This window comes from Archocentrus centrarchus, chromosome 5 (assembly GCF_007364275.1).
Source record: "Archocentrus centrarchus isolate MPI-CPG fArcCen1 chromosome 5, fArcCen1, whole genome shotgun sequence".
Lineage (NCBI taxonomy): Eukaryota > Metazoa > Chordata > Actinopteri > Cichliformes > Cichlidae > Archocentrus > Archocentrus centrarchus.
The window spans coordinates 11,607,606-11,634,038 of NC_044350.1; the positions used below are offsets into that span (position 1 = coordinate 11,607,606).

Here is a 26,433-nt window from a genome sequence, read left to right on the forward strand (position 1 = left end):
AGACATAAAAACATTGCTTTAAAACCAATTACAGAATAAAATACCTTACAGATTATTATGTCAATATTAATAACAATATTACAAAGGTTTTTGTTTTTAAAGACTACCAAAATATACATTTAACTTTTGCTTTTGTTTTTTTTTTTTTTCCATGTTTCCGTTACACTGGAGTTTAAAAAAAGGACTGTGTTGGATTTGTTCTTCCTTTGTTAAAAACGGTTTTGAGATCCATCTCGCACGGCTTTCTTCGTTTCTGTTCACATCAGCAACAGCTGGGAAGGATTCATGATAAAGTGAAGTATCACATTGGAATAAAATGAGAATAATAAAAACTCAAAATAGTTCTCTGTGTCTTTGTCAAAGATGACAAAGGCTTCCACAGAGATTTTTTTTTTTTTTTTTGCAGTTTCTTTTTCTCAGCTTCAAAAGAAAAAAAATGGATAACTGGGGGGGACGGGGGGGCTCTAGTTATTACACTACATGAGGACAAAAGAGGAGAAACGGGGAAGTTATGTTGAAGTGAGATTAGTACAGCAAAACGAGAGTTCTGGATTTAAAAAGATATTCAGTCGGTGGGTGGAACCACGTGGAGCCAGGAGTGCCCAGTAGAGCCTGTGGCCGGCCAATCAGGTTGTGCCATCAATGGGCAGCCAGCATTGTGATTGGCTCATCAGCAGGGGCGACGCCCTCCCATCCTCGGTGACCTGAGTCTTCTCAGTGGTAGCCATTAGTGAAGGCAGTAGCAATCAGAGGACCCTGAGGACACACACGGAAGGATGAATACACTTCTTTTAGCAGCTTTATGTGCAGCAAATGTGCATTCATGCATGTATTTTAAGTCTGTGTGGGTGGGTGGGTGGGTGGGTGGGGGGGGTATGACCTACCCCTAGACCATGACTGAACCCTGTGCTGGGGGCGGGGCTAGCTGCACTGATGTAGCTGCTGACTCCTGAGTCCTGATTAGCTGCGGCATACAGGTCAGCCATTGGTCCTGGGCTGCTAGTGCCCAGGAAGCCAGCTGTGCGTGAAGGGGTGGAGCCTGAGAGGCAGGAGAGACAAGTCATTCTTCAACACTGGAGGGTTTCTCACTCACACACACACACACACACACACACACACACGCACACACACACACACACACACACGCACAAGCATGTCTAAAAATATTCCTTTATTTTTCCAACCAGGCCAACATGCACACACTCATTGTGAATAAGGCGAGCATGCAAATGTGTAAACATACACACGCTTTCTATTCTCACTCTTACACAGACAAACAGGGACATACCTCTGACTACCGCAGCGGCTGCTGCAGCTGCTGCCATTGGTCCATATGCAGTCAGGGGAATGGCTGAGGATTATACAAACAACAAAACTATCACACAACTCATTGTGGCTCCTGTGTCATAATCTATAGCTCGGTGTGGCTGATATGACAGCTGTTCATGTCATTTAAATCCAACTGGTGGAGGGGTAAAGGCAGCAGTGATCTAACATCATATAGCATCTGGCATTAGACGCATTAAATAAGACACACACACAAAAAAAATGATTAAAAACAAGGAGGATGGCATTTCCAAGTGAAGATGTGAGTACAACTCAGAGCCACTAGATGTCAGTGTAAAGGCAGAGCCGCCTGTATATCAGGGGCCATATGCACAACACGTCCAAAGGCTGAAAGTATTTACTGGCAGACTTAGGAGCAACCTAAAAGCTTTCAGTCCAATATATCATCATATCATGTCACCTCTGTCTGTCAGAAATAGTCCTCAAAGCAAAATGGAACTCTTTAGATCATTTAGCGTACATCCATAAATCCCTCCATCAATTTTCTTAACTGCTTATCCAATTGAAGGTCGATGGGAGGCTGGAGCCCATCCCAGATAACTCTGGGCAAGAGGCAATGGTAGACCCTGGATAGGTAACCAGTCAATGGATTAGAAAAGAGAGAATGATAACCACACACCCTTACAGTCACACCTACAGCCAATTTAGAAACACCAGTTAACCTGACATGCACATCTTTGGACTGTGGGAGTAGAGTGCCCACGCAGGCACAGTGAGAACATGCAAACTCCACACAGAAAGGCCCCAGCCAGGCAGGGGGTTCAAGCCGGGAATTTTCTTCCTATAAGGCGACAGTGCTAACCGCTGGCTGGGGGTCAATATTTTTTGATCTTCAATTCTGTTTTACCTTGTTTTAACCCATTGTTCTTCTAAGCCTTAATTTGCTCACAGCATGTTCGTGAATGGTGCTTAGGGCAAAAAAAAAAAAAAAATTGGGGGGCAACTTCTAACTTTGTGAAAAACCACCCAAATATTCACAGACATAAATTCTACTTTAGCATTAGAGGTGCTGGTAGGTACGTTTGGATTACCTTTGAATAGAATAAGCCCAGCTGCTTCACCTGGTTTCTGGCTGCTGCTGGTTGGCTTACATTTACTGTATGTACACAAGCAGACTATTTCTTAAAGCTCAAATTAAATATAAATCTTATTTAAAATGTAAAAGTATGCAGGCTTGTGAAGCCAGACGGATCCTTGGGCTGTGCTTTTTTTTTTTTTTTTTTAAGAAGGTTCCCAGTGATTCAGGGTTACTGTATTTAGCAAAGATGAACTTCATAGTTTAATTTGGTTTTCTGCTGCTTTGGGTTTTCTCTCTGGGCTCTTGGAGGAGTGTAGCAGCACTGACCTGCCAGCTCAGGGGGATGGGATGATGTCAGGAGGGGGGTCCTCTCTAAATGGAATTCTAGAAACAGAGAAGATCCAGAGAGAGAGAAAGAGAGAGAGAGATTCTTAAATAATCGCCATCCACCAGCCAGACTATAAAAGGCACACGCACGGAGAGACAACGTCAACATAGACGCACATACACAGAAAGTAAAAAAAAAAAACCTACTGTAAGGACAGGCAGGAAGGTGGGAGCAAAGGAAAAGGAGGGGCGATACGGCCAATTGAATGGGGCTTACATAAGCAGATCAAATAAACAGAGAAGAATATAAGAGGAAAAAGGGTGAATATCACAAACGAAAGGCAAAACATCAATAACTAATATCTGAAACAGAAGGAACTATTTTAGAAAGGGGGGAAGGGTTTAAAAGACAGACAAGGAGACTTTAAAATCACACTTGCTGTTACTGAAATGAAGGCAGCATTAAGCGTGAATGTGTGCAAAAAAAAAAAAAAGAGAGAAAAGCATCTATCTACATGGCTGTTGGTGTTCATACATGTTTCGCCTCCCGGTGTTAAATCATCGACATGCCACAGCCTGTAGCCTTTAGCCTTTCTTCCATCCCTGTCTGCAGACCTAAAGAGAGCCAGTGAACTGTGCGTGAGGTTTATGCAGACTTACCAGGGAACTGGTAGGTGTATCCGGGCGCGATACCAGAGTAACTGCGGCTGGTGTAGGTAGCAGTCTGAAAACCTGGGTAACCTGTTAGAGAGAGAGAGAGAGAGAACAGGTTAATTAACTTGGCTGTGTAAAGACACACAATGACAAACTTGGAAAGTGAGTTTTAGGGGAGACTGCTTGGCTGGTAAGCAGAATTCATGATGAGTACACACAGACAGATCTAGCCATCTGATCTATCCCGGTTTATTTTTGGAACCACCTCAAGAGTGCAGTCATACATTCACCTGCTGCAGTGGTTGTTAGCTAACCGATCTCCTATAAGGTAATTTCCTCTGCTCTTGCACAGACGAGTACAGATACTAAGGCGCTATGGTAAAGACAGCTATTATTAAGTAGTGAGTGCTTTAAGGTCATTTATCTGCTTCTACTTTCCCTCATCCGGGGGTTCATTTTAATCAACCTCTGAACATTTTGAATTCAAGGTGACGCTCCAGACGTATGATGATTCAGGCATCCGCATTATCTTAACATTAGCGGGAAATGGGGTCATTAAAGATGAATTAGACATGAGCCAGACCTGGTAGTATGAGTCACTGACATTTACAGCCCTTACTGAGATTATGTTATGATTTGAAATGGCCAGTAGAGGGAGTCAAACAACCACAAACTGCAGATTATTGGGCTCTCAGTTTGATTTCTCAATGAGAATCTCTTCAGACAGTGTTTTACTCCAGTGTGTGGAGCCCTTCAGTCCGTGACCTCTAAATATTCAATACATCATAGAAAATAATGTCAGGCAAAGGCAGGGAGGTGCGTTTGGCCCAAGTAGCCTAAATATTTTTTCTCATGTAAAAAGAGCACCTGCAATGTCATATTTCGTCATTTTAAAGCGTCTCCCTTAGTGTGAACAAGAAGGGAATCTAAAAAAAAATGTATTAGTAATACTGAGCCTGATATATTGCTGAGCTATTCACAGCTAAACATAGACAGCATTTTCAAGGAAGTACTCTAATTTGAAGGTAAATCCAACGTGTTTTGATTTTGTTGCTTTTCTGTGGTATTTCCGATGACCTACGGATGCATGCTGTGCCTTGCATCAATGTTTTTCCACATTCTAGAATATGTGGATTTATTATCCTTTCACCTTTTTTTGAGTATTATAAACTAAACACAATCTACAAACTACACTGCAGCACATAAGCTGTCAGCTCTGTCTTCATAAAGAAAAACGGTGCCAGTATCAATATACATCCTGTTAATATTATTTTTTTCATATACTGTATTTACTGTGTTTGATATTATATTTTACCTAACATTCCAATGCCCAGCATGAAAGCGTCCATCCCATAAGGCATGACTCTGGAACGGCCTCTGGCTGAGCCCGTCGGCGTCATCACCTCCTTGGGCTGAGCTTTCTTGCACTCCACCTAAAGCAAAGGAAATCGAGCTTTAGTAAAATTACTGAAATAAAGACACACAACAGATACACAACACGATTCATGAATACACAACAGAATCTGGCAACACAATCCTCGTACCGGTGAGTAAATCACGCTCAAAACGTTTTATGTTCCGTACCATTTTGTTGTTGATCTCATGGAAGTGGATCTCACACACTTTCTCGACCACATCTTCATTCTCAAAGGTAACAAAACCAAAACCTGGAAGAGAGTAAAAAAAAAAAAAAAAATAACTCTAACAGAAACCCTTGAATAACCCCTCCACCTGCTTGACATTTGTAACATTTGAAAACTAACTTTCAGCCTTGGATATGAGTAGGTACAATAAGAGTGTTTGAAATGTCGAGTCACATCTTGCAGGGAAGAACAAGCGCAGTTGAACAGCTGAAAGATGTAGAACGATGAGGCCAATCTCACATGTCGTGTCAATCAGGTTGCTAGCATTGAGGAGGAGAGGGCGTGGTTAGCTAAAACCTCTAACTCCACCCTGCTCTTTTCCTTCTCCCTCCTTCCCCACTTGTCTTAAGTTAGATCCTGACTTTGCAGAAACAGCACAGAGGGAGGTGAGAACGAGGAAAGACAAAAGTCTAAGATTTAAGAACATTTTGGTCTTTTTTTCCACCTGTTTTTTGCAGAGGATCACCAGAACTAATGACCCCATTGTGCTGTTTCTCCTTTTATTTATGAGGATGCGCTCCTAGTTGTCCCACTTGGCGTGTCAACATAATGTATGTGGGTGCATTTGAGTATAACTCTGAGTACACACCTCTGTGTCTGTTGGTTGTTTTGTCAAACATGAGCATGGCATCATCGACCTGTGAGAACAAAGCAAAGAATGGATGAGCTTGGACATCTTAACACACAGACACACACTGGCGGGCACACACATCATTACACAGCATGGGGTGCCATTGTCCCTCTTTAGCATCGGAGTAAGAGGGGAAAACAGATGGAGCGGGAGGAGGGCAGAGACTGGGAGGGGTGACAGGTGACAAAGGAGAAAAGAAAAAGAATGGAAGGGTGAGAGGGGAAGAGAGGGGCAGGGAAAACAGGGAAGAGGGGAAAGGGGGTGCTGTGTAAAAATAAAATGAAATACAATCTATCAGTGCTAAAAAAGAAGCGAATGTTCTCCGTTCACGAGATGCCGCAGGAAATTCTTTCCCATTCTTCACCGCGTATCCGTCCTTTGCCTGAGTTCTCACAAACTCTGTCCCGCGCTCTCCCTCTTTCTTTTGCTTCCATTCGTTCGCCCTCGCCGTCTTTCTTTCCCTCTCTGCAAAGTTTACCATTCCCATGGAGACCTTGCAAAGAATTTCAATTAGAAGAATTCAAACACCCCCCCCTCCCAACCCAAGCTCATTTCAATGAATGGAATGGAGAGAAAAGAGAGGGAGGAAAAGCATGAAGGGGTGATAAATATTGCTATGATAAATAATGGCAACGGTGTAAAAAAGATTCAAGAAAGTTAAAGTTTTGATGACAGATTGGAAGTCTGCTGGTGAACATTCTCGATTATAAAGTAGAGAACGAAGTGAGCTGAGGTCTTTGTTAGCACGCTCTCCTTTTATTCTCCTTCTCCCTCCACTTTCCTTTTTGCACTCACTCCACTGCCCTATTCATATTCCACCTCCTCCCCCCTTTTTACCCTCTTTCTCCCTCCCTCCTTCGTCCTTCGCTGGCTGGCTGGAAAGTTAGCAGCTTCTGACGGCATGAGGAGGCACACTGCGAAGCCAAGGCCTGGGATCAAGGTGGAAGTAAAACCTTTCACATTTTCTGCCTTTAAGAGAAAAAAGGAATTGCCAAAAATCTGAGCAGCAGCTTTTCTACATCACATACATGAGTATGACTGCATGGTAGAGGCGGGCGATATATCGTCAAAATTATATCACGATATTTCAAGAAAATCTGTCACAGCCATGTAGAAAACAAACACTGAACAAGGTTGTATCGATGCTTGCAGCTTGCAGGCAGCAGCATTTATAAGTGTGCGTAAATGAAATGAAGGGCATTTAAGATCCTTCTTTACCAATGAACTGCTGTCAGGGATGATCCACTTCCTAATTAGAAGTGTGAACCAGCAGAAACATCATAGTGACACAGCAAAAACTAGTCTGAGTAGTATTTTCCCTGGAAAATTTTAAGGTAAAAGTACAACATGACTATTTAACACTAAAAATAGCTAAAAGTAACTTTCAGCAGCCCGCACAATACGGTCACCTAATAAAACAGAAAACTATTTTCCAACTGTTGTATCTTAACTCAAGTTTTTTGCCTTTATTAGATAGTGTTCAGTGAATTGAGACAGGAAAGCAGGGAGAGCGATGGGCAATGGGTCAGACTCAAACCTGGGTCACCTGCACCAAAGCCATGCAGCGTACATGACCACCTGCTCACCCCCTGAGCCACCCCGGTGCCCTTGACTTGAGGTTTTTAACCAGCTACTTAAAGCTCTGCTTTACCTCCGTGTAACCACATCAGTAATTTCCACCTACCGTTTACTCTTGCTGTCAAATGGAGTGTAACTACCGAGTGCTCTAGCACGCTCGGTTGAGTGATTTGTTTACTTTTGGGTCGCACATCACAAGCTGCTACTATCGCCTCTATCATATCCTACTTTGTACTCAATGGTGTGTTTTTGCCTCAGGTGGAGAAACTAAGTTTGTCATTTCCGCCTTTAGCTGGAACAATTTTGTGGCATATTTTCCAAAGTATCGTGCTTTATTGGAGGTTGTTGAAGGAGCTCCCTACTAAATCAACATCGGAGACTAACACAGCGCTCTTGCTCTCAGATATGCCTGGGCTTGTCTCACTGTTGCTCACACTAGGGAACATATGGCATTACCGTAGCATGTATGATATCGCAATATGACATTTTTAATATTAGTAAAAATCTATATGAGTATTATCACAGATGATATGATATGGCACAGCCCTACTACGCGGCTATTTTCATTAGGCAGTGCGCACTGAAACTCAAACCAGTGTAACCCGAGTGGCAGAGGCCTCTGGGTGGTCAGGCCATTTGATTTCTAATACTTAACTCAGATGAAAAACACACACGCATGCCTTCTCGTCTGATTGAGATCAAGCCTGTGCAAGTGTTTGTACCCATGAAAGTGAAAAATGATATATGCAGAGAGGATCAAGGTTCCATCTACAGCCTTCCTCACTCATTCTTGTTAACATATAGCTTGGGACACACACAGAGCCCCCCGCACTCCTCTTTCTGTCCTTCATTCAGTTTTTATCCCCCCCCCTCCCCGGCCCCCCCTCTCCTCTCCCCTCCTCCTCTCTTCTCCTTTCCTTTTTTTCTCCCCCTCATGTCTTCCACCCTTCCGGTCATCCAGACTCAATGACACAGCAGAGAGCCAGGGAAGAGGACAGCAAGTAGACAGCTGCAGGCCAACATGTTATCATAAGAGTAGAGTTACACTCACAGCCAGTCCTCCTGTTAGCATTAGCAACATCTATTCTGGAAGAGATGAGCAAACCCTGCCAGCCCAAGGAGATTTTAAGCTGCTCTGATGGCAAAGTATTGGAAGCAGAAAAAAAAAACAGATAATAAGCAGTATAATCATGCAAATATGCTTCAACTAATTGCCTTCCATGAGAACAGAAAGATGTGCAGACTGTGGCCGCACACCAGCCCCTCACCTTTGCCAAAACCAATAAGGAGAAGATCTCACAATGTCCACTGCCCAGGGTGCTGTAAGACAATCTGATTGGATAGCTGTGGGGTCTGAGATTGACTTAGCAGCAGCTCTGTCGCTAGCTACTCAGCATGCATGCAGAGAGCGAAGTAAAGTTAAGGTCATATTCTCAAGTTCTGACATTCTCAGATGTACAGGAACAAGGGTCAGCCGAGATCAGGAGCTGTTTCCCCAGAGCAGCATTAAAAATAACCAGTTTCTAGTGAAGCGTACAGCTATTGTCTGAAGAACAAGTGTTTGCTGACAAGTCCATTACACTTTTTTGCCAGATTATGAAAGGTGGCATTCACATTTTTTTCCCTGCCGTCTCCTCACATCTCCCTCCCTCGTTTCATTCTCGCTCACTCTCTCCGGCCATCTCTCTCTAAACAGGCCAGCAGACAAAGTGTTCAGTCAAGCCTTCTAATCGCCAGCTCACATGGGTGAGTGGAGTCCCAACTTTTCCCGTCTGCCCTGTCCATGCTGCATTTTTCATTCTATCCACTCCTTAATTTGATTGCTAACCTACTCTCTAGGTCTTATTTAAAAAGGAAGATTTTAAATCGTGCTTTTCATGTAAGATACAGAGAGGCAGAGTAAACAGGCATGAAAACAGGGATTTCCTTTGGATTAAACCTAATTGACTGTATGCCCAAAATGCCTGAAATGCTAATGCCTGAAATGTTAAACACATTTCTGTGTGTGTGGACAGATCTTATATTCAGCCTTGGCCAAAAAACTCTCCACCAGCTTGAGGGGAATTACAAGACCCTCACCTCAGACTTGTAATAGAAACGTGGCTGCTGCAGTCTCATTGGCCTGGGAACATTTAGCAAGAGGTGCTCAGATTTGTTCAACGAGGAAAACTACACATAAACAAATGCCTCTGACTCCTCAGGTTGGCCCAGAACACCTGACGTGTCAACTGAGCAGCCACTCGAGTCCAGTCTAATGAAGTTTGCGTAGATGTTCTTTCAGAGGCATGCTAAAAAAAAAAAAAAAAAAGAAAGCTAACTTCAGCACGTATCAAAGAGTTGCATAAAATGCAGAGTGCATTCTGTGTTTTCCTTGCAAGGCGGTGCCACAGTATGAAAATAAACAGGACACTGAGTCCTGCTCCAACCAAACCTGCACCTTGTAACCAGGCTCAGATAATAAACAAGAAATACCTCCCGCTCAGCAGGAATGCACTGTGGGATTGCCGCTATCCATGATACAGCTTTGGTCTCACGTGTCCAAACAGTCCAAATATTCCCTCATCCTGCGGAGGGAGTGCTGTCTTAGATATGAGTGTCTGTAATCACCAGGGAGAAATGATTCGGCACACAGGCTGCAAACAGCCATTTTAGAGAGTGCACTGAGGAAAACATGTCACATGTCACAACATCCACCTGAATGGGTGCGACGGGTCACACTCACGCGCGCAACCCAGGTCTTCCAGGATCCGCGAGCCAGAATTAAAAGCCATTATTTAAATTTGAACCAGCACCTGAAATACAGTAATACCTCGAGCGTGAGTCAGAGGCCAACTGAGAGAAAACACAGCCAGACACGAGGCAGAAGGAGCTTCGCGCTGTTAATTTCTTCCAACCCATTAGGCCTACATCCTGAAGCAATGCTCATTTTCAGACTGTCCTGCTCACCAGCGGCAGCAGAAGCGCACACTTAATGTTTGTGACAACTGGATCGCCGGCTGTGAGCCTCGCTGTCCGTCTGCATGCGGACAAATGTATGCGAGCTCGCCTCCCTTTGCAGCCACGACGATGCCACTGTCACACTTTCATGCACACACCCGTCTTTCCATTCATGCAAATGCACACTTCTCGCACATTTTTTTTTTTTTAAGGGAAACAAAAAAAGCACTGGATTATAGCAGGACAATGGGCGAAGGCAGGTCACCACGGCAACAAGCTGAGAGGGACTAGAGCAGGGTGTGTGTGTGTGTGTGTGTGTGTGTATGTGTGCGTGCGTATGTATGCGGGATGGGAGGGTGTCTGAAGTACTGATTTGGGGTAAGGTAGGGGGGCTGTTACAGGAGCAGCTGTTGCATTTGATTAGTTAATACTGAAAAGCCCAATCTCTATTCAAACACAGTAGTTTGCTAAAAACTAACCCAACATGTCACTGCTGTATGGATAATTTAACACACTTATTTCTCATCAGATTGGTCCTGTTCCCCTTTAATAATCACTTTTGCTCCTCACAACTATCTCAGCATTCCTCCTTCTCTCTGCCCTTCAACCTTTTTCTGAGTTCCCCTCCCACTCTCTCTGTGGGGGGTTTCTTCTTCCCTTTCAGTCCCCTGCCATCTCCCTCTCCTCTTCTCCTCTTGCTTTTTTTTTTTTTAACCTCCCTCTCCCCCGGCCACTCATCTGTCTCCACAGCATGTGTTTGCCTTTCACCAAATTTCATTCAAAGGAGCTAAGCAGGCCCAATGCCGAAGCCAGAAATGCTAAAATGTGATCAGAAAAGAGCAAAACAGCTCACAAAAGAGATAAACTAACAAACTAAGTAATAGTACAGCTGGGAGAGCAGAACCACTAATGACCACACAGCATTTTCTTTGTTTCCCTCTTTAATACTTGCGCTCTTCAGAGAAACCCACTATAAAGTGCTCTGAAGAAGCTAGCTAAGGTTAAAAGGAGCTACATAAGTGCACACCGTTAACCATTTGTCTCTTTCACTTTCACCGTGTGCCTTTGTTTCACTTTTTCTCCTAAAATAGGTCAGTTTTCTCCTTTTAAGGTGTCTCGACTTAACTCGAAAAACGGACAGCCTTAGAACAAAAGCTATAAAACTAGCTTTTCTCCATGGAAAAAACAAAACAAAAAAAGTTTACAAAGAAAGTTTAAAAAAAAACTGTCAGCTGGACAGAGTCAGTAGATGAATATAATCTATCAAAGGCACGAAGTCCATTAGAGCAGTCAAGCCCAACCAGAGGCACCCCAGGGTGTGCTTATGCAGCTGCCAGAAGGTACAGGGGCAGATTGTGGGCAAGCTGAAGTAATTTGATAAAATTTTTATCAAGTAATTTGATCAAAGTACTGTAACACCTGAACACAACAAGTTCCCACTGATAGCGTGAAAACTTGTTAGCTGGTGAGCAGAGAAGCTAACAGCAAGCTCGAAATAAAAACGCTGGAAAATGACTGAAAAATAACCAATAATTGGTTGAGATGTTTATGTACTTAATAAAAATAGTGAACTAAAACAGTTGAAGCACCTTAAGGGAAACCTGTTAGACTAGCTCATAAATTTTTAAAATGTTTGAACTGTTGGCTAATGGGTAAATCATTTCAAAAGCTAATGAGAGTTAATAATTCTTCATCTCTCAAAACTAAGAGAGGAGCTATAAGCAACCAAATGCTGGCAAAATATTAGTATCCACTTTTAAAAACCTGAGTTAAAACCCATTTGAATGTGCACATATCTAACATGAAGGTTGGTATCTGTGAAGGGTAAGTCAAGGTCAGGCAAAGGAAAGGTTCAGCAGCATTAAGGCTTAAGAGTGATGGCTGCAAGTCTTCAGTAGGTTTGTTTTTTTTTACCTTTCCAAACTGGTCGAAGTATTGCTTCACATCTTCGATTGTGGTATTGACTGACAGCCCCCCAACAAAGATCTTCTTTGTCCTGGTCACCAGCTAACAGCACAGAAGGAAAAGAAGCAGGAGGTCATTTAGTCACTAATAACAATAGGTGTGTGCTAGCTGCCTGTGATAAAGAGACTTTGTGTTGGTTGGTGTTTGTCTAATCTCAAAGGGTTCTTAAAGCTCTTTTCAGGAATTCAAACTAATTAATGTCAATTTAAGGCCTCTGAGGTGTGTGTATGTGTGCTGCATGTGTGCAGGTGAATCATCGGTGCAAGCATCCATTTAGGTGTGAGCCAGAAAATATGTGTGTGTCTGTGTGTGTGTGTGTGTGTGTGTGTTTACAGGGGGCAATACAGGAGCCAGGGTATACGGGGTCATGGTGTCAGGCTGGACAAGTGGATTGTAGCACCCATTAGATCATGTGGCCGACTCTAATCCCAGCCAACCAGGGCTGCCTTATTAGGGGTGACACATGACATCATCTCCACTCCTCCTTACTGTTAACTCCTTCAGGGTGAACTCACCTTAGGCTGAGCCCGGCGGGGAAATGCCACCTTTGGGTCGATCTGTTGGGAAAAGATGAGTCATGATGAGTTTTTTTTTTTTTTAAAGTGATAAATTGCTAAGTTTGATTTGTTTATTAAAACACTATATATATATATATATATATATATATATATATATATATATATATATATATATATATATATATATATATATATATATATATATATATATATATATATATATATATACTGTAATATAAAAATGACAAAATACAGGCAGCAAAAGCATAAATAATCTATGATATTTTGTTCATCAATAAACATCTACTTTGCCAAAAAGAAATTTACAAGCTGCACAGTTTCTACATCTTACTACGTGTTCTGTGCCGTACTATTATGCTTGGGGTCAATTAGACCCCAGAGAGGTCTAACTCCCACTGTGCTACAACTCCAATAACAGAACAGACTTATTAAGGATTTTGGGAGCTGTAAAGCTACAAAATAACACACCATCAATACTAATAACAGACCGATTTCACCGCGCTGACAACCATAAACACGAGTAATGCGGACTCACACGTCATTGCTTGAAAGGTTCCAGGACTACAAATGCATATTTAAGTTCAAAAATAAATGATCATGTCTCTTCTGGAGGAGAGACATTAAAATACATCTGACAACTTTATTTTATTTTATTTTATTTGCAGTGGTGACAACAGATCTCGACCTGCTCGGGTTCTGTTGCTCAGTAGCTCATCCTGTTCTAAACACCCCTGTGGGCATCAATGAATTATCACACTGTTAACCAACTAGAATTAGTTACAACACAAAGCCTCAAAGTCTGAACCCATCTGAAGGACTACAAGTCCAGAAATAGACCGTATGCTAATCCGCGAATATGTATAGTAGACCCTTGTTTATGCAAGCCCCTGAAAATCCAAACACGCCAGCCAAACAAACACACATAAGGAACAAAATACACAGTGAGACAGGAATATGTACTTTCTCTGAATTGTGTGTTGAGACACAACTAAATGCATCTTAGCCACAAACTAGACAGAGCAGGGCAGTCTCAAATCCAAAACGAGCATCTAAGATTCTGAATATATTACAGATAGATTTTTTTTTAATTTTTTTTTCATCTCACAAATCCTGACAAGCTCCATTTTGGATTAGCCCGATTTGACTGTATCCATGTTTCTCCCCACTGGAATGTCTCAGCAGTGGTCAAGGTTACAGATAAAATTAGAAGTAAATGAGCTTTGAATGAGCTGGCCTTTAATAATGCTAAATATGCAAAGCCTGGCCTGGCATTTTAAATTTGTGAGGAATCTCATGTTATTCTCACTCAAACCAACGAGTGAGATGATTTTAGGTCACAGGACCTTGTAGTGTATTATGGTCTTAGAGTTTCATCTTTGTTCTAATAATTGGATGTGTGAAGCGAAACCCCTCGTGTCTCCCACAGCCGCTATCAGAGGTATTGAATTGATATTGGCAGCAAAAAGTGCCCTATGAAATAGCTTAAAATAATTAGTTCTAATGTGAACAATACACATGATACAAAGGAGGGTGTTCATTCAATATTCAAACAATCCTTTCATCTCTTTGCTGTGATAATGCCCTGCTTCTGATGACAAATCTACTGACAGATATATCCTACGAGGACCTTTGAGTGCCTCAGATTTGCCACCGCTTCGAGAGCACAGCGCTGTGTAACTAAGATGCAGCTGCAGCGTCCTTGGAAGGGATTGCAGAGGGACTTTGCACCTTGTAGTGGGACACAAAGATGAGAAGAGCCATGTCACCTCCAGCTGGTCAAAGCACAAAGACCAAGGTGACAAGGACACGCGAAGCCACCAGCGACTATTTGCTACAACCGAGCGCGCTCACAAAACAATGACAACACAGCATTTCTGTGTCTGTGCTCAGTGGGCCAAATGTGACATTACAGCATTACAGGTGTATGCATTTGTCCAGTATATGATTCAGCCTTTTTTTTGTCCTTTGAAAGAATTTTTAAAAATGTGGCGCAAATATTGCTGTCTTATGAACCAAATTTTCAGGCACTGTGAGGTGATCACGCGCCACAAGCACAATCACCAAATATGATTATTCATTTCACTTACACCGTGCATTCACACCCAGCATGGCAACATTTGACCTTGTTCAATAAATTCATTTTTATTATAATTTACCTATTTATCTTTTTTATAGGCACAGGCCTTCGTGTGGGGTCTATGCCAGAGGTGTACCCTTTAAATAGGGAAGATGTATATAAATGTATAATTAATATCCACATGTCAATATCTCAGATATTGATATCAATGCTTTTCTTCACATTATGCAGGCCCAAATACTTTGAATGGCAAATACAGATGTAACAATTGCTACACACTTTAGGCAATACAGTGTAAGTTACTACTGAAAAAAACTCATTTCACAGTAACAACTCCAAGAGTCAGTAACGCATGCTAATGACATCCTAACTTTGAAAATACCATACTGATGTAAAGTGGCTGGCATATGTGGGCAAAATGTCTATTGTTCCTCCTGACACTGAAGTGCTGAGAGGTCACTGCCTCCGGCTTTCTGTTCGGCCCACCTGCCTTTTACTGTTTTAACACAACTAGAGGGCAGGAGATGGCTTCAGGCGATCATGTGGCAGAGCATGAGCTGAGAATGACAGCGGTCACAAACCAATGGACATCTGACATGAGATTTTAATCACATTGTTATTGCCACTGTGAGCACATGAAAAAAAAAGTTTCTATGAAAGTTTCTGTGAGCTGATTGTGAACACGCACTAATGTCCAACAGCCTTTTCTTTTAATGAATCCAGCAGCACGGTGATTAAAAAAATGTTTTCTCTGTGATCTCTGGAGCTGCTCCTCTTTTTTAAGAAGTGTGAGATCAGCATATTGGCATTATTCAATTCAATTCAGTTCAATTTTATTTATATTGCGCCAAATCACAATAACAATCGTCACAATAATAGGGAGAAACCCCCCAACAATCAGATATTCCCCTGTGAGCAAGCACTTGGCGACAGTGGGAAGGAAAATCTCCCTTTTAACAGGAAGAAACCTCCAGCAGAATCAGGCTCAAGTATCAGCCTAATCAAATATCTAATAAATCAAGATACATGATCCCACTGCAGCAGTCCTGCTAATCTATCCTATCAGAGGAGTGAAGTTGATCAATTTTACATGATATATCATCAGATTGTCCATCACATTTCACACTTTTGCAAATTGACAATATTGTTACAGCTTGTAAATTATCAGAGGCTCCTCAAAATACTGAAGGTTACCAACTAGGCTAGGTTAGGCCTAATGTAATATCTGTAGTAGTGCTGCTACAGCTACTGTCATGCCATGCTGTTAAAAAAAAAAATCATTCCACTTCAGTGAAGTAACAAAATATATCTAACATGTAATTTCTACATCTGGCAGTACTCAGAGGGAGGCAGTAATAAAAATGAAATCTAAAGCATCTATCAGACTGGCAGATTAGCCTCAAGGAAGACAGATAGGCCACAAAGCAAAAAGTAAAACGACTTAGCCAGGTCACTGTTTGCAACACTCAGAAATAGCTCTTCAGTGGCTTGACATTTGAAAAGAAGCTCGGCCACGCAGCAGTCCCAATCAGACTGGTGAAAATGTAGCTACTCAAGAAAAACGTTAAAACTTTTCGAGAAAGGTTAAAAAAAAAAAAAAAAAAGTTGTTTTTCACAGACTTGAAAAACAAGAGTTATAACTGAGTGTTCATGAACTGGTCTAACATCCTGCTTCATGACATCCAACCTCCGCTCATTCTAAGCAGCATAGTGACAGAGCCTGCAGTATGATTTTAGTGGTTTAGCTTTTAAGACTATGCTAATCTATGACCAATAGTCACCTCACAGGGCGCAGTGCATCCACCAGTGTTACAAACTGCAAAACAAAACAAAAAAATAAAATAAAATAAATCATAAAACAGAATGTCAAGTCAGTAGATGGGTGGGTGTAAAGGTAAGAGAGCACAGTGAGAAAGAGGAGGCATTCATTGGGAAAACAGAGTCAGCCCACGAGAGAGCGGGCCTGTCCAGTGTGGTGGTGCAGCGGGGCCGTCCCAGCAGGCAGCCCCTCTGATTTCATTAATTAACAGGACAAAGAGTACAAAACAGATGGGCCCGTAGAGGAACTGGGGCTCCTGTGCTACCCCCACAGGCGCACATACATACACGCACATTCACAAGCACCCAAATAATGTAGAACAAGTGGAAACACTAACGCAAGTATGCAAAGTGTAATGCATGTAAGTTTGTAGGTGAAAATACAAACATATGTACAAACACAGACCTGCGGCCTGTTCCGCATACTCCCACATGCAGACATTCAAGCTCTGACACACTGGCCAACCTTCCAAGACATTTTAGCAAGAAAAGGGCAAACACATTTATAAAAAAAATAAAAAATAAAAAAAACACCACAGGCTACCCCATTATGGCAAAACAATCAATATAAGCTTAACAAAAAGCTATAAACACAAGAGGAGACAAAAGCAGTTGGCATGTCAATACATGTGCACACAGTGAGAGAGGGAGACTTTGTTTGGGCTCAGGCCAGCAGGGTCAATCTGCACAGCTGAACAATGGCACAGTAATTAGTTAACGAAGCTCACTAATGAGGACCTTCAACCTAACTCCATCCCTACCTCTGTAACCCTCCATGTGAGCGCCTAACCAGGGTGGCTGCTGTGCTTGGTGGTGTTTACTGTTGGGGGGGGTTGGGGTGGGGTCGTGCACATGTAGCATGACAAGAAAGCTCCCTGGATCCACCTTTAGAGCAGGTCCAAGCTTTATCCCTGGATCTGAGGCCGTGCACGGACCTCACAAGCCCAATCCAGTTTGTTTCTCTCAATCCGATTAGATGCTTTACAGATCCATACTAATTACAGCACAGGGCCTTCCCTTCTCTCCTATTCTTCACCTTCTCCACCCCCCACCCCCCTCCCCCTCTCCTGTTTTGTCCACGTCAGCATTAACAGCTAATCTTCCAATCAGGAGCGAGCAGTCCATCTTAGCATTTAAAGTCTCCACTAACCAGGTGTTAGGCCACTTGCAACTGCAGACTGTGGGGCCAGTGGCCCACAGTGACTGCTGCTAACATATGTTGGGGGCTACAGATGAAAGCAGCTATATTAGCACAATGCTGACGACTACTGCTTTCCCCTCACAGACAGTCGTGCCAAAAGCAGCAATTACCACCTACTATTAAACACCTTGAAAAGGACATTCCAGCCTACTTGCTGTAACAAATAAATTAATTACTTTTTTTTTTTTTATTTTAAAATCTGTGTATTTCTTATCTCTCTGTCCTATGATTTTTTTTTTTTCCTTTTCAGTAACCTTAACTCAACACTACACTAATCTTTTCAGGGGTTATTTTGGGAGCGTACCCTGTGAAGAAATAACAAATGCCAAATAATCACACATTGCCGACACATAATCACCCAAAAAAACAGAATTCACCATAAATAAAAACACGCCAAAAAAAATAAATAAATAAATAAAATCTGAAATCACCACACAGAGGGAATGAGAAGTGTTCGCTTTTCTGAAAATATCTGGGCTCATCTTTTCTTCTTCCCGTAACCGGTTCCAGTAAAGCATTTTCTCCAAGAAAACAAATACCAGTTGTGCCCTTCTTCTCTGGCCAGGGAAACACAACAGCACACCAATGCCCCGAGGCCACACTCTGCCCCGACAGGAAATCTAACCTCGAACCAAGACAACAAACCTCGGCAGACCTCTCACTGAAAACAACAGGCAGCTTTATTATATTATAACTGAATAATTATAATGTTCACTTGATATTTTAACCTGTGACTGATTTTCTGAGGGCAACCAACACAACACAGGATGTAACAGGACTGTAAATGTTTAATACCAGTTCTAACCAGCAGCATGGACCTTGCACCGGTTAGTTTGCAGTTGACTTCTCACCCTGTGTGTTTTATCCTTTTCACACGAGCGCTCGTTCCTACTTTATGGCTTTCACATATTTTCACGCGAACCAAAGCTTGGCATAAACATCACAGCATCAAATATTCTTCCTCTTTCCTGCGAGGAATGTCTCTTTCACATCTCGTGCTGATCAAACAATACTGTGGAGAGAAAGAGAGACTCCAGGTGTGATGCGAAAATGTAATATCAAATATTTTACACGGTGTTTCAAGAATTAAGCTACAAGCAAGGAAAAAAAAAATACATATAGCTTTGGCAAATGTGAGATTTGCAAATAATAAATTCTGGGGTCATATTTCCAAAACGGAGCAACAAAATGGCAACCATACCCCCCATTTAAAACGCCTGGTTGGATAAATGGTACCATGGCGTGCTTCCCCCCGCAGACTGCTGCCACAACAACCTGAGCAACCCAGGCTGCATTTGAGTCATTAACATTATTATTGTTTAGCCTTATGCCGTATTTTGGTTTATAATAGGGCAACGCCTAACCCCACCAGTGGCCTGCCAAGCTGAGCTACCAGAGGCGTCCAAACCAGTGCTCACATCACACACACAAACACACAGGCTCTGGCTCTCAAAGACTCTGGCAGCACCTAGTTTTAAGAGGTAACATGACTCACTGAGTAACATTTTGCAGCTTCTTAGAACCTACTTCCAAGCTAGGTGAAAAAAAAAAAGGACATATTACCAGCAGCAATGCTCATTTTTGTAATAAATATCAGGACCTACAGCGGTGCTGCCGAAAGGTCTGTTTATTTCACATGTTTGAGAATTGCAGCTTTAAACTTTCTAAATGATGAACAGCCTCAGTTAAAAAACAAACAGATAATATCATAATCTTTCGTACTTAGAAATGCCTGACATTATCTTCGTGTCAGGGCTCTGCCACCCAACCAAAACCGGTGTCTTAAATTCAATGCAAAATAGCTGAGAAGTTGTTATGGAGACATAAATCCCACTGGGCTGTGCAGTTACAGCACCGTCTCCTGAGGCTGGCGTCACCCCCAGCAACAGGCCTGCTCCAACAACTAACCAACTCTACCTTTCCTCCACCCCTGGGCCCTGCTGCCTGCCTGTGCCACCGATTTTCACTCTCAAATGATCCTATTGTGTGTGTGTGTGTGTGTGTGTGTGCGTTTGTGTGTATACGTGTGGTTAGGAAGGACAACAAGCTGACAAAGACACACCCAGTCCCCAATCCTGCAACCAATCTGCATGACCAAGACAGAAGCATTCACACTTTAATAGATATTCAAATGTAGGCCTCTGATTCTCACCAAAACAAACCACAGAGATTCACACTGGTGCTTGAGTCATTGTCTCTCGCATAAATATGAATTACCTGAACACAAGCGTGCTGTCTGTCCTGTGTTTGGCGAGCGGTTTGTGAAATTTACCCACATTTGTTTGTTCACGGTAAAGCAGTGTAGAAGGGGGAAATCACAGACAAACGCAGACAAATCCCAAAGAGCTGCATCACTATTTAAATTCAACTATTCTGACCTCACAGTCTTCCTTTGCCCTGCATCAGCATTGGGATCCACTGCCACAACACTTCCCCAAAACTCTGAGAGCTACCACTGAAAAAAAAAAAAAAAAACTACTGCTTGCTATTTTTCTATGAAAAAGAATAAGAAGAAAAAAACTTGTGAACTCTCTGCTCTGCATAAAAACCTGTGAGGGTTTTTTGCAAGGGGCTCCTACCCCATTCAGGTCCCCAGGTAACCATGGCAATGAAGACCAAGAAAGAACGCTTTCATGTTGGCGCCCTGAACCAGGATTTGGAGAGGGAAATGAGCAGACAGGAGGAGGGCTTGAGGGGGGGACTTCAAAATGCACTTCTCAACTTTACAAGCCATACTGTTGGAGGCAAAATGCACCAAGAGAGGAATAATAAAAAAAATAATAATAAAATAAAAAAACAGGCTACACACTATCTGAGTAAGAAAAGTTGCCCAAGTTGTACCATCCAGTTCTTCAAAGTAAGTACTCACCGTTTTAGAATCCAGCTCGTGTCTGTTTTGCGCCAAAACCTTTTCCACACCGGCTTGTTCTGCGTATGTTACAAAGCCGAACCCCCTGCAAAAGAAGGTGAATAAAAAAAAAAGGGGGGGGGGGGGCACGCAAGTGACAAAATCAGAATGCAAACTCACGACAGCTCTCATGGAAAAGCATGGAAGAGCATGAGGCATCCAGTGATAGGACGGCGGAGCACACACGCCTCCTTCTTACCTCGACCGCTTGGTAACGGGATCCCGCATCACCATGCACTCCTTCACCTCGCCAAATTTGCAGAAGTACTCCTTCAAGCCTTCTGCAAAGACACCAGGGAGATACTGTTAAGTGAAAAGGAAGGAGTGTGGGACTTATCTTACAGGCCCTGATGTGCTGGCAGGGGCTGGAGAGAGACAATGGGGTCGGGCGGACCACGTTGTGTTTGTGTCCCCCTCCAGTCCTCCGGAGACTGTGCATCGGGCTCTCTGACCATTCAGCACAACAGCCCATTAGGCCCTGCGGACCACAAACAAAGCTACACACTTGGTGACGCTCGCTGTTTTGACACAGCAGAAGCAGCGGCGGGATAATAACACGGGCTATCGCAACAAGAATAAACTGTGTCCGTGCATCAGCCTTGCGCTCTTAAAATAAATGAATGGATTCAGCGGAGTGCAACAATAAGGAAAACAACAACACGAGCGTGGGCAACATAATGAGCCCAACTTCAGCTTTTAACGCTGAATAATCGATCACTTTTACTATGAATGCCCTCCTCGGTTATTAACAGCGTAATGAGTGCACAGGAAAGAAAAGCAGACAAGTCGTCGTATGTGCACGATCTCCTGCGTCTCCTGAGTCTAAACCCTAGAGCTGATCCTTAATGAATAGGAGGCTTTGATTTTAACTATTCACCGCGTTTCTTCTTAAACTTCAGGAAGCCTCGCAGGTTATCACGAAAGCTATTATTAGACCAAAACGCATAAAGGAGTAAACAGGAGGCTTTTAATCCAGACTTGTTAAAGTAGCGTGCGGGACAGCTCACCTTGTGTTGTCTGCCAACTCAGACCCCCGATGAACATTTTGCTGAATGAGAGAAACACAAGCTGTAAGTCACACAGAATAAAAACGCGTCTTTCGAGCACAACACATGCACATTCAAGGGGAAATCTGGAGGATTTTGTGCGTAATATAGCATCAATAAAGTAAGAAGAAAGCATCGGCCATGTTGCGAAGTCACCAATCGGCCAGTCGGGCCGTTATAATCCCCTAGAGGAGGAAAAAAAAGGGGGGGGGGGGGGGGGGAGGATTTTCCAGATGATGGAGGAGAAGTTGCAATGTGGCCTTCTGGAGGAAAAGCGAGAAAAATAAACAAACAAGGGGGGGGGGGGGGGACAGGCGGAAAGCAAGCGGTGCGTCTGCGTCTCCTCCGCTGAGTCTATCCATCCCACACATACAGAGAGAGAGACACACACACACATACACAGACACACACACACAGCGTGCTTGTCTTTTGTCTCGGCGCGGCTCCGCTCCCGCACTGAACTCAACTTAAGTCCAAGGTGAACTCAAACCGGGCCGAGAGGCGAGCGAAAGGCAGGCGCGCAGGCTGAGGCTGTTACCAGGGGTCGTGGGGGGAGTTGTCCGTGCTGGAGGACAGGCTGCTCTGGCTCCCTTCCGTATCCATTCTGCTCTCCGCTGGTATATTCCCGCACTGTGAGGCGAGGAGAGGCAGTGAAGCTCCACTGCTGCTGCTGCTGCTGCTGCTCCAGACTCAGGGGCGGGCAAGCACGATGGGAGGGGGGGAGGAGATGAGGGGGGAGGGGGGGTGAAGGGGGGGGGAGGGGGGAGCAGAGGTGGGGGTGGGGTGGTTAAAAAAAAAAAGGAGGAGGGGTGAGCGAGGAAACACACAAATGCATATACGCTCATAGACAGACTCCGCCTCTACCTCGTTTTCCCGTAGCCTACCCCGGCCTCGGACCTCCCCTCCCTCCTGCACATTGCCTGCCTTTATTCATGCTGCCAGTGGCTCTCTCTCTCTCTCTCTCTCTCTCTCTCTCTCTCTGTGTGTGTGTAGTGTTTCCCCGCCGTTCTCGTCATTGGTTGATCACAACAGCATGGCCCAGTAAAGCGTACTGAATGTCTTGAGATCTTCAGTAGCCTGCTATAAAAGACGAGAGGGAATTAAATAAATAAGCAAAAGAAAAGAAACTCACAATCACACAGGACAAAATCAGACAGGTTATATGTGCAAAACAGTTTTTTTTTTTTTATTGTTTGTTTTGTTTTTTTACTTGCTAGTACTCTGTCACTCATTAGTAATCCCGCTACATCAGCTTAATGTATGAGCAGGTTTGGGGCTACAGGAAAGACATAATGGAAAAAGATGGCTTCCTGTGGTGCCAGGTTAGGCCTCAGGTGAAATGAGGCATCTGCAACCAGGTTACACTATGTGAAACAGTTACAGCTGGCTGGAAGGCACTCTTAGATTTTCATATTGCACATGTCAGTGAGATCCTGGTTTCTTATATGTGAGCTCCCTTGATGCAGTGAGTCATAATTAAATGTGATTATATATGATACAATTTAAACTTGGCCCTACATTATCAGAATGATATTTAATCTAATGTAATCTGTGTCATGGTGATGTATCATTGGATCTTATACAGTGTAATGTAATGTTATTGATATGATGTAATACATGCTGTCAGGTGAAGTGGATAACCTTGATCATGGCATTTAATACTGTTGAACCTAAATGGATGCAAGTCACCTCACGATAACCCCCCACCCCCCCTCAACAGCAGAAGCCTTCCTCTGCACCTCAGGAATTGCTCAGGGAACACCTAAGATATGAACATGACCTTCAAAATCCCCAAAAATCCACTGCAAACTTCCCGGTGCCAGACTCCAAAGGATATTCCTGAGGTCTCTGTCCAATCCAAACACTATTAGGCAAGTGGTTTTAATGTTGTGGCTAATCAGTGCATGCTTCTCTTTTGCAGAGTGACATGTCCCAGTCCTTCATTTTTTATTGTCCTCGTTAACCTTGCCCTCACAATCATTAGTCTTTTAAAACATCTGGAAGTCCATCCATCCGTAACCCATCTTTGCTTGAGCCAACCTTCATACACCCTCAGTCCATTTGTTTCTTCTACCCAGCACCCACTGTGGGTGTGATTGGGTGTGGCCACCTCTCTACATTCTTCACCCATCATCTAGCTTTTATCCAGTTACCCAATCACATTTCGGCCCTCATCTAAAGTTGACCCTGCCCAATCACCTTCTCTCTGTCCCTGTCCTAACCAGCTAAGTGGCAGATTAGCAGCATTACTTCTAAAGTCAGCCCTTCTCTTGGCCACGGTCAGCCTGGTCAGCTGAGCAGTTTCATCACATATGTCAGGCCAAAGTGAAACAAGTGTAGCACTCAAAAAGTAGTGTGAAGTGTACTTGCTTTACTCGCCAGTTCAAAACCCAGACACTGGAAACTAAATGATAACAGCAGAAAGCAATGCCGTGTCTCTGTGTGTATTGTATTCCAAACAGACAGTCTGATTCTTTCTGCACCTGACTAAAAATTTTTCAGTCACGAAGAGTTAATTTTCCAAGCACCACATGATGATCTGTGCATGTGCCGGTTCTGAGATGGGCCGCGGGGGTTTTGTGTGTGTTTTGCAGTGGGGGAAGTCAGTGAGGAGAGGCAGGTCAGGGGGAGGGTGTGACTGGCCTGGCGGACCATAGCGAGAGAACAGTATGTAGGACAGGGCCTTGCACTAGCTAACCTATCCTGGCTGGAGCCGTGGTTGGGTGTGCTGAATTTCTGCATGCATGATCAATGGCAGTGAATAAAAAAGAGAGGAGAAAGACAGCCGCGTGGGGGAGGGGAAGGAACAAGTTGGAGCAACATGAAAAGATACAGAGAGGTTAAAGCAAAAAAAAAAAAAGGTTTGGCTTTACCTGAACTGAAGTATGTTGGTTTTCTTAAGTAACTATTATTTTAAACACAGCAAATACAGTGAGAGAGCTATTGGGAAACAGAGCTTTTTGTAACCTGAGAAACTTCGACTAACTTGTTTTATGGGCTTAAGCAACAGCTTTGGCATATTTTAATGTGTGTGAAAGCAAAATTTACACAATTGTGCATGTGTGTGTGTGTCCAAGTCAGTTACTGAGAAAGGTTTCCAGTGCATTCATCGCATTTCTCATTTCTGCCTTTGCTCTATGCATCTTCATCCCTCTGTCACAGAAGTTTGTCCAATCCAGGTCTTTGTTTCCTTGACTGCAGCTGACCCAGGGTGAGATTCCATTATGTGTGAGTGAACTTTGACCTGTCAGGGCCTGGGACCTGCTCTACACCACCCTCCCGGCAGTTTGAAAAGAGGGCTGAGAAATGGAGTCAAGAGAAAAGAGCTAGAAAGCCAACTTCTGATCATCTGAAAAGCTAGTGGCAGCGCCTCTGTCAGCTGCAGCAACAGTTTTCAGAGCCAGAAGCCATCATTTGAATGTGATGCAAAATGTAAACAAGCAACAAGTAGTTCCAGGAAGACTTCATTGAATTAAATGCAGTCAATGGATAATGAAAAGGGATTTAAAAAATGAAATGTTTGTACAAGCAAAAAAAGAAGAAAAAAAAAAAAGAAAATCCTTTAAAGCGGAAGCCAGGAGGCCATTTTAAAGCGCTCCATTTGCTGTGGGTGTTTTTTCCACCTGGCAGGTGGCGAGCTGAAGAAATCATTACATGAGAGAGGAGAAGGGAGGAAACAAGCACACCTGTGCTTGTGCCAGGAGCCCCACCTCTTCTCCAATCACAATCCCTGCATCCCCCAGGGGAAGGTGTGGCAAAGGAAGAGACAAAGGGAGGAGTGAAAGGCAGAGGAAGGAAGAGATTGTGGGGGAGATTTACATGCCTCTCTAACAGTTGACTGAGGGTTGAGTTAACCTTTTATTAATCAAACGCACACAAAACAAACTGGACTGGGGCTTCTGGGAGTCTGTGAGAGGCTTCCAAAGGTGGCTGTGGGCTTCCTGTAAGCACCAACACAGCACAACCTATTTACCTTGATGACTATTTCTGTCTGACGGCCACATGAGTGTAAGCAGCAGCGGAAATCTGCACTGTAATACCACACAGACAGTTGGGCAGACGAATGTCGGAACAGCACACAAACACACACATACACACACAATCCGCACAAAGGCTTCTGCCTACACATCAGCAGAGACCTAACACTTAAAGACAGATTGTCAATACTGCACTTGCCACCATGGAAATTGGTCGGGGAATCACAGTTTGTTAAAGGACTGTCTATCCATCACTGTTGCCCTGAGTGCTTTATTAACTTGCGGATAACTAATTATCTGCTATCTCTTGTCACATCTGCAAAGCCTCGTTCAGCATCGCATTAAATTACAGCATCTACTCGGTCAAAACTTAGATGTTTATTTAAAAGTGACATGCAATACCTCAAAAAAAAAAAAAAAAAGGGAAAAAAAGCGTTTAAATAGTCTTTTGTAATCAGAAAAGACCCTGAGTGTTTGTGAAGGTAGCTGCGATGATGAAGATGTTTATTTATATTTACGGTACATGCTCCGTCCTACATGTCTTCACTCTCATGGGTTGAGATGATGTCACAGAGTAACTGCTGGAAATGACACAATGACACATACAGATGGAGTGATGACCATCTCTGAGACCATCGTCGTGCTGACCTAAACTAAGAGGACCGTGTAGTGACTCATCTTTTTTGTTATAGTGGAGTGTTAACACATGATGGATTTCACACCAGGGCCTTGGACAGGAAAGAGGGATGGAAATATGGAAAAAAAAA

The 26,433-nt window shown here is 43.2% G+C and overlaps 1 protein-coding gene across 1 annotated transcript; it reads right to left on the bottom strand.

The window, feature by feature from the left end:
- Nucleotides 1-385: 385 nt before the first annotated feature.
- Nucleotides 386-22,385, bottom strand: LOC115780741 (RNA-binding protein Musashi homolog 1-like). Its single transcript, XM_030730122.1, has 14 exons — nucleotides 22,228-22,385; nucleotides 21,651-21,691; nucleotides 20,843-20,924; nucleotides 20,605-20,689; nucleotides 12,616-12,657; nucleotides 12,050-12,142; nucleotides 5,579-5,627; nucleotides 4,931-5,013; nucleotides 4,662-4,779; nucleotides 3,353-3,433; nucleotides 2,693-2,749; nucleotides 1,289-1,351; nucleotides 885-1,039; nucleotides 386-756 (listed from the first exon to the last, which is right to left on the bottom strand). The coding sequence occupies exons 1-14, from the start codon at nucleotides 22,290-22,292 to the stop codon at nucleotides 715-717; spliced, it is 1,056 nt and encodes a 351-aa protein (XP_030585982.1). The 5' UTR covers nucleotides 22,293-22,385; the 3' UTR covers nucleotides 386-714.
- Nucleotides 22,386-26,433: the final 4,048 nt, after the last annotated feature.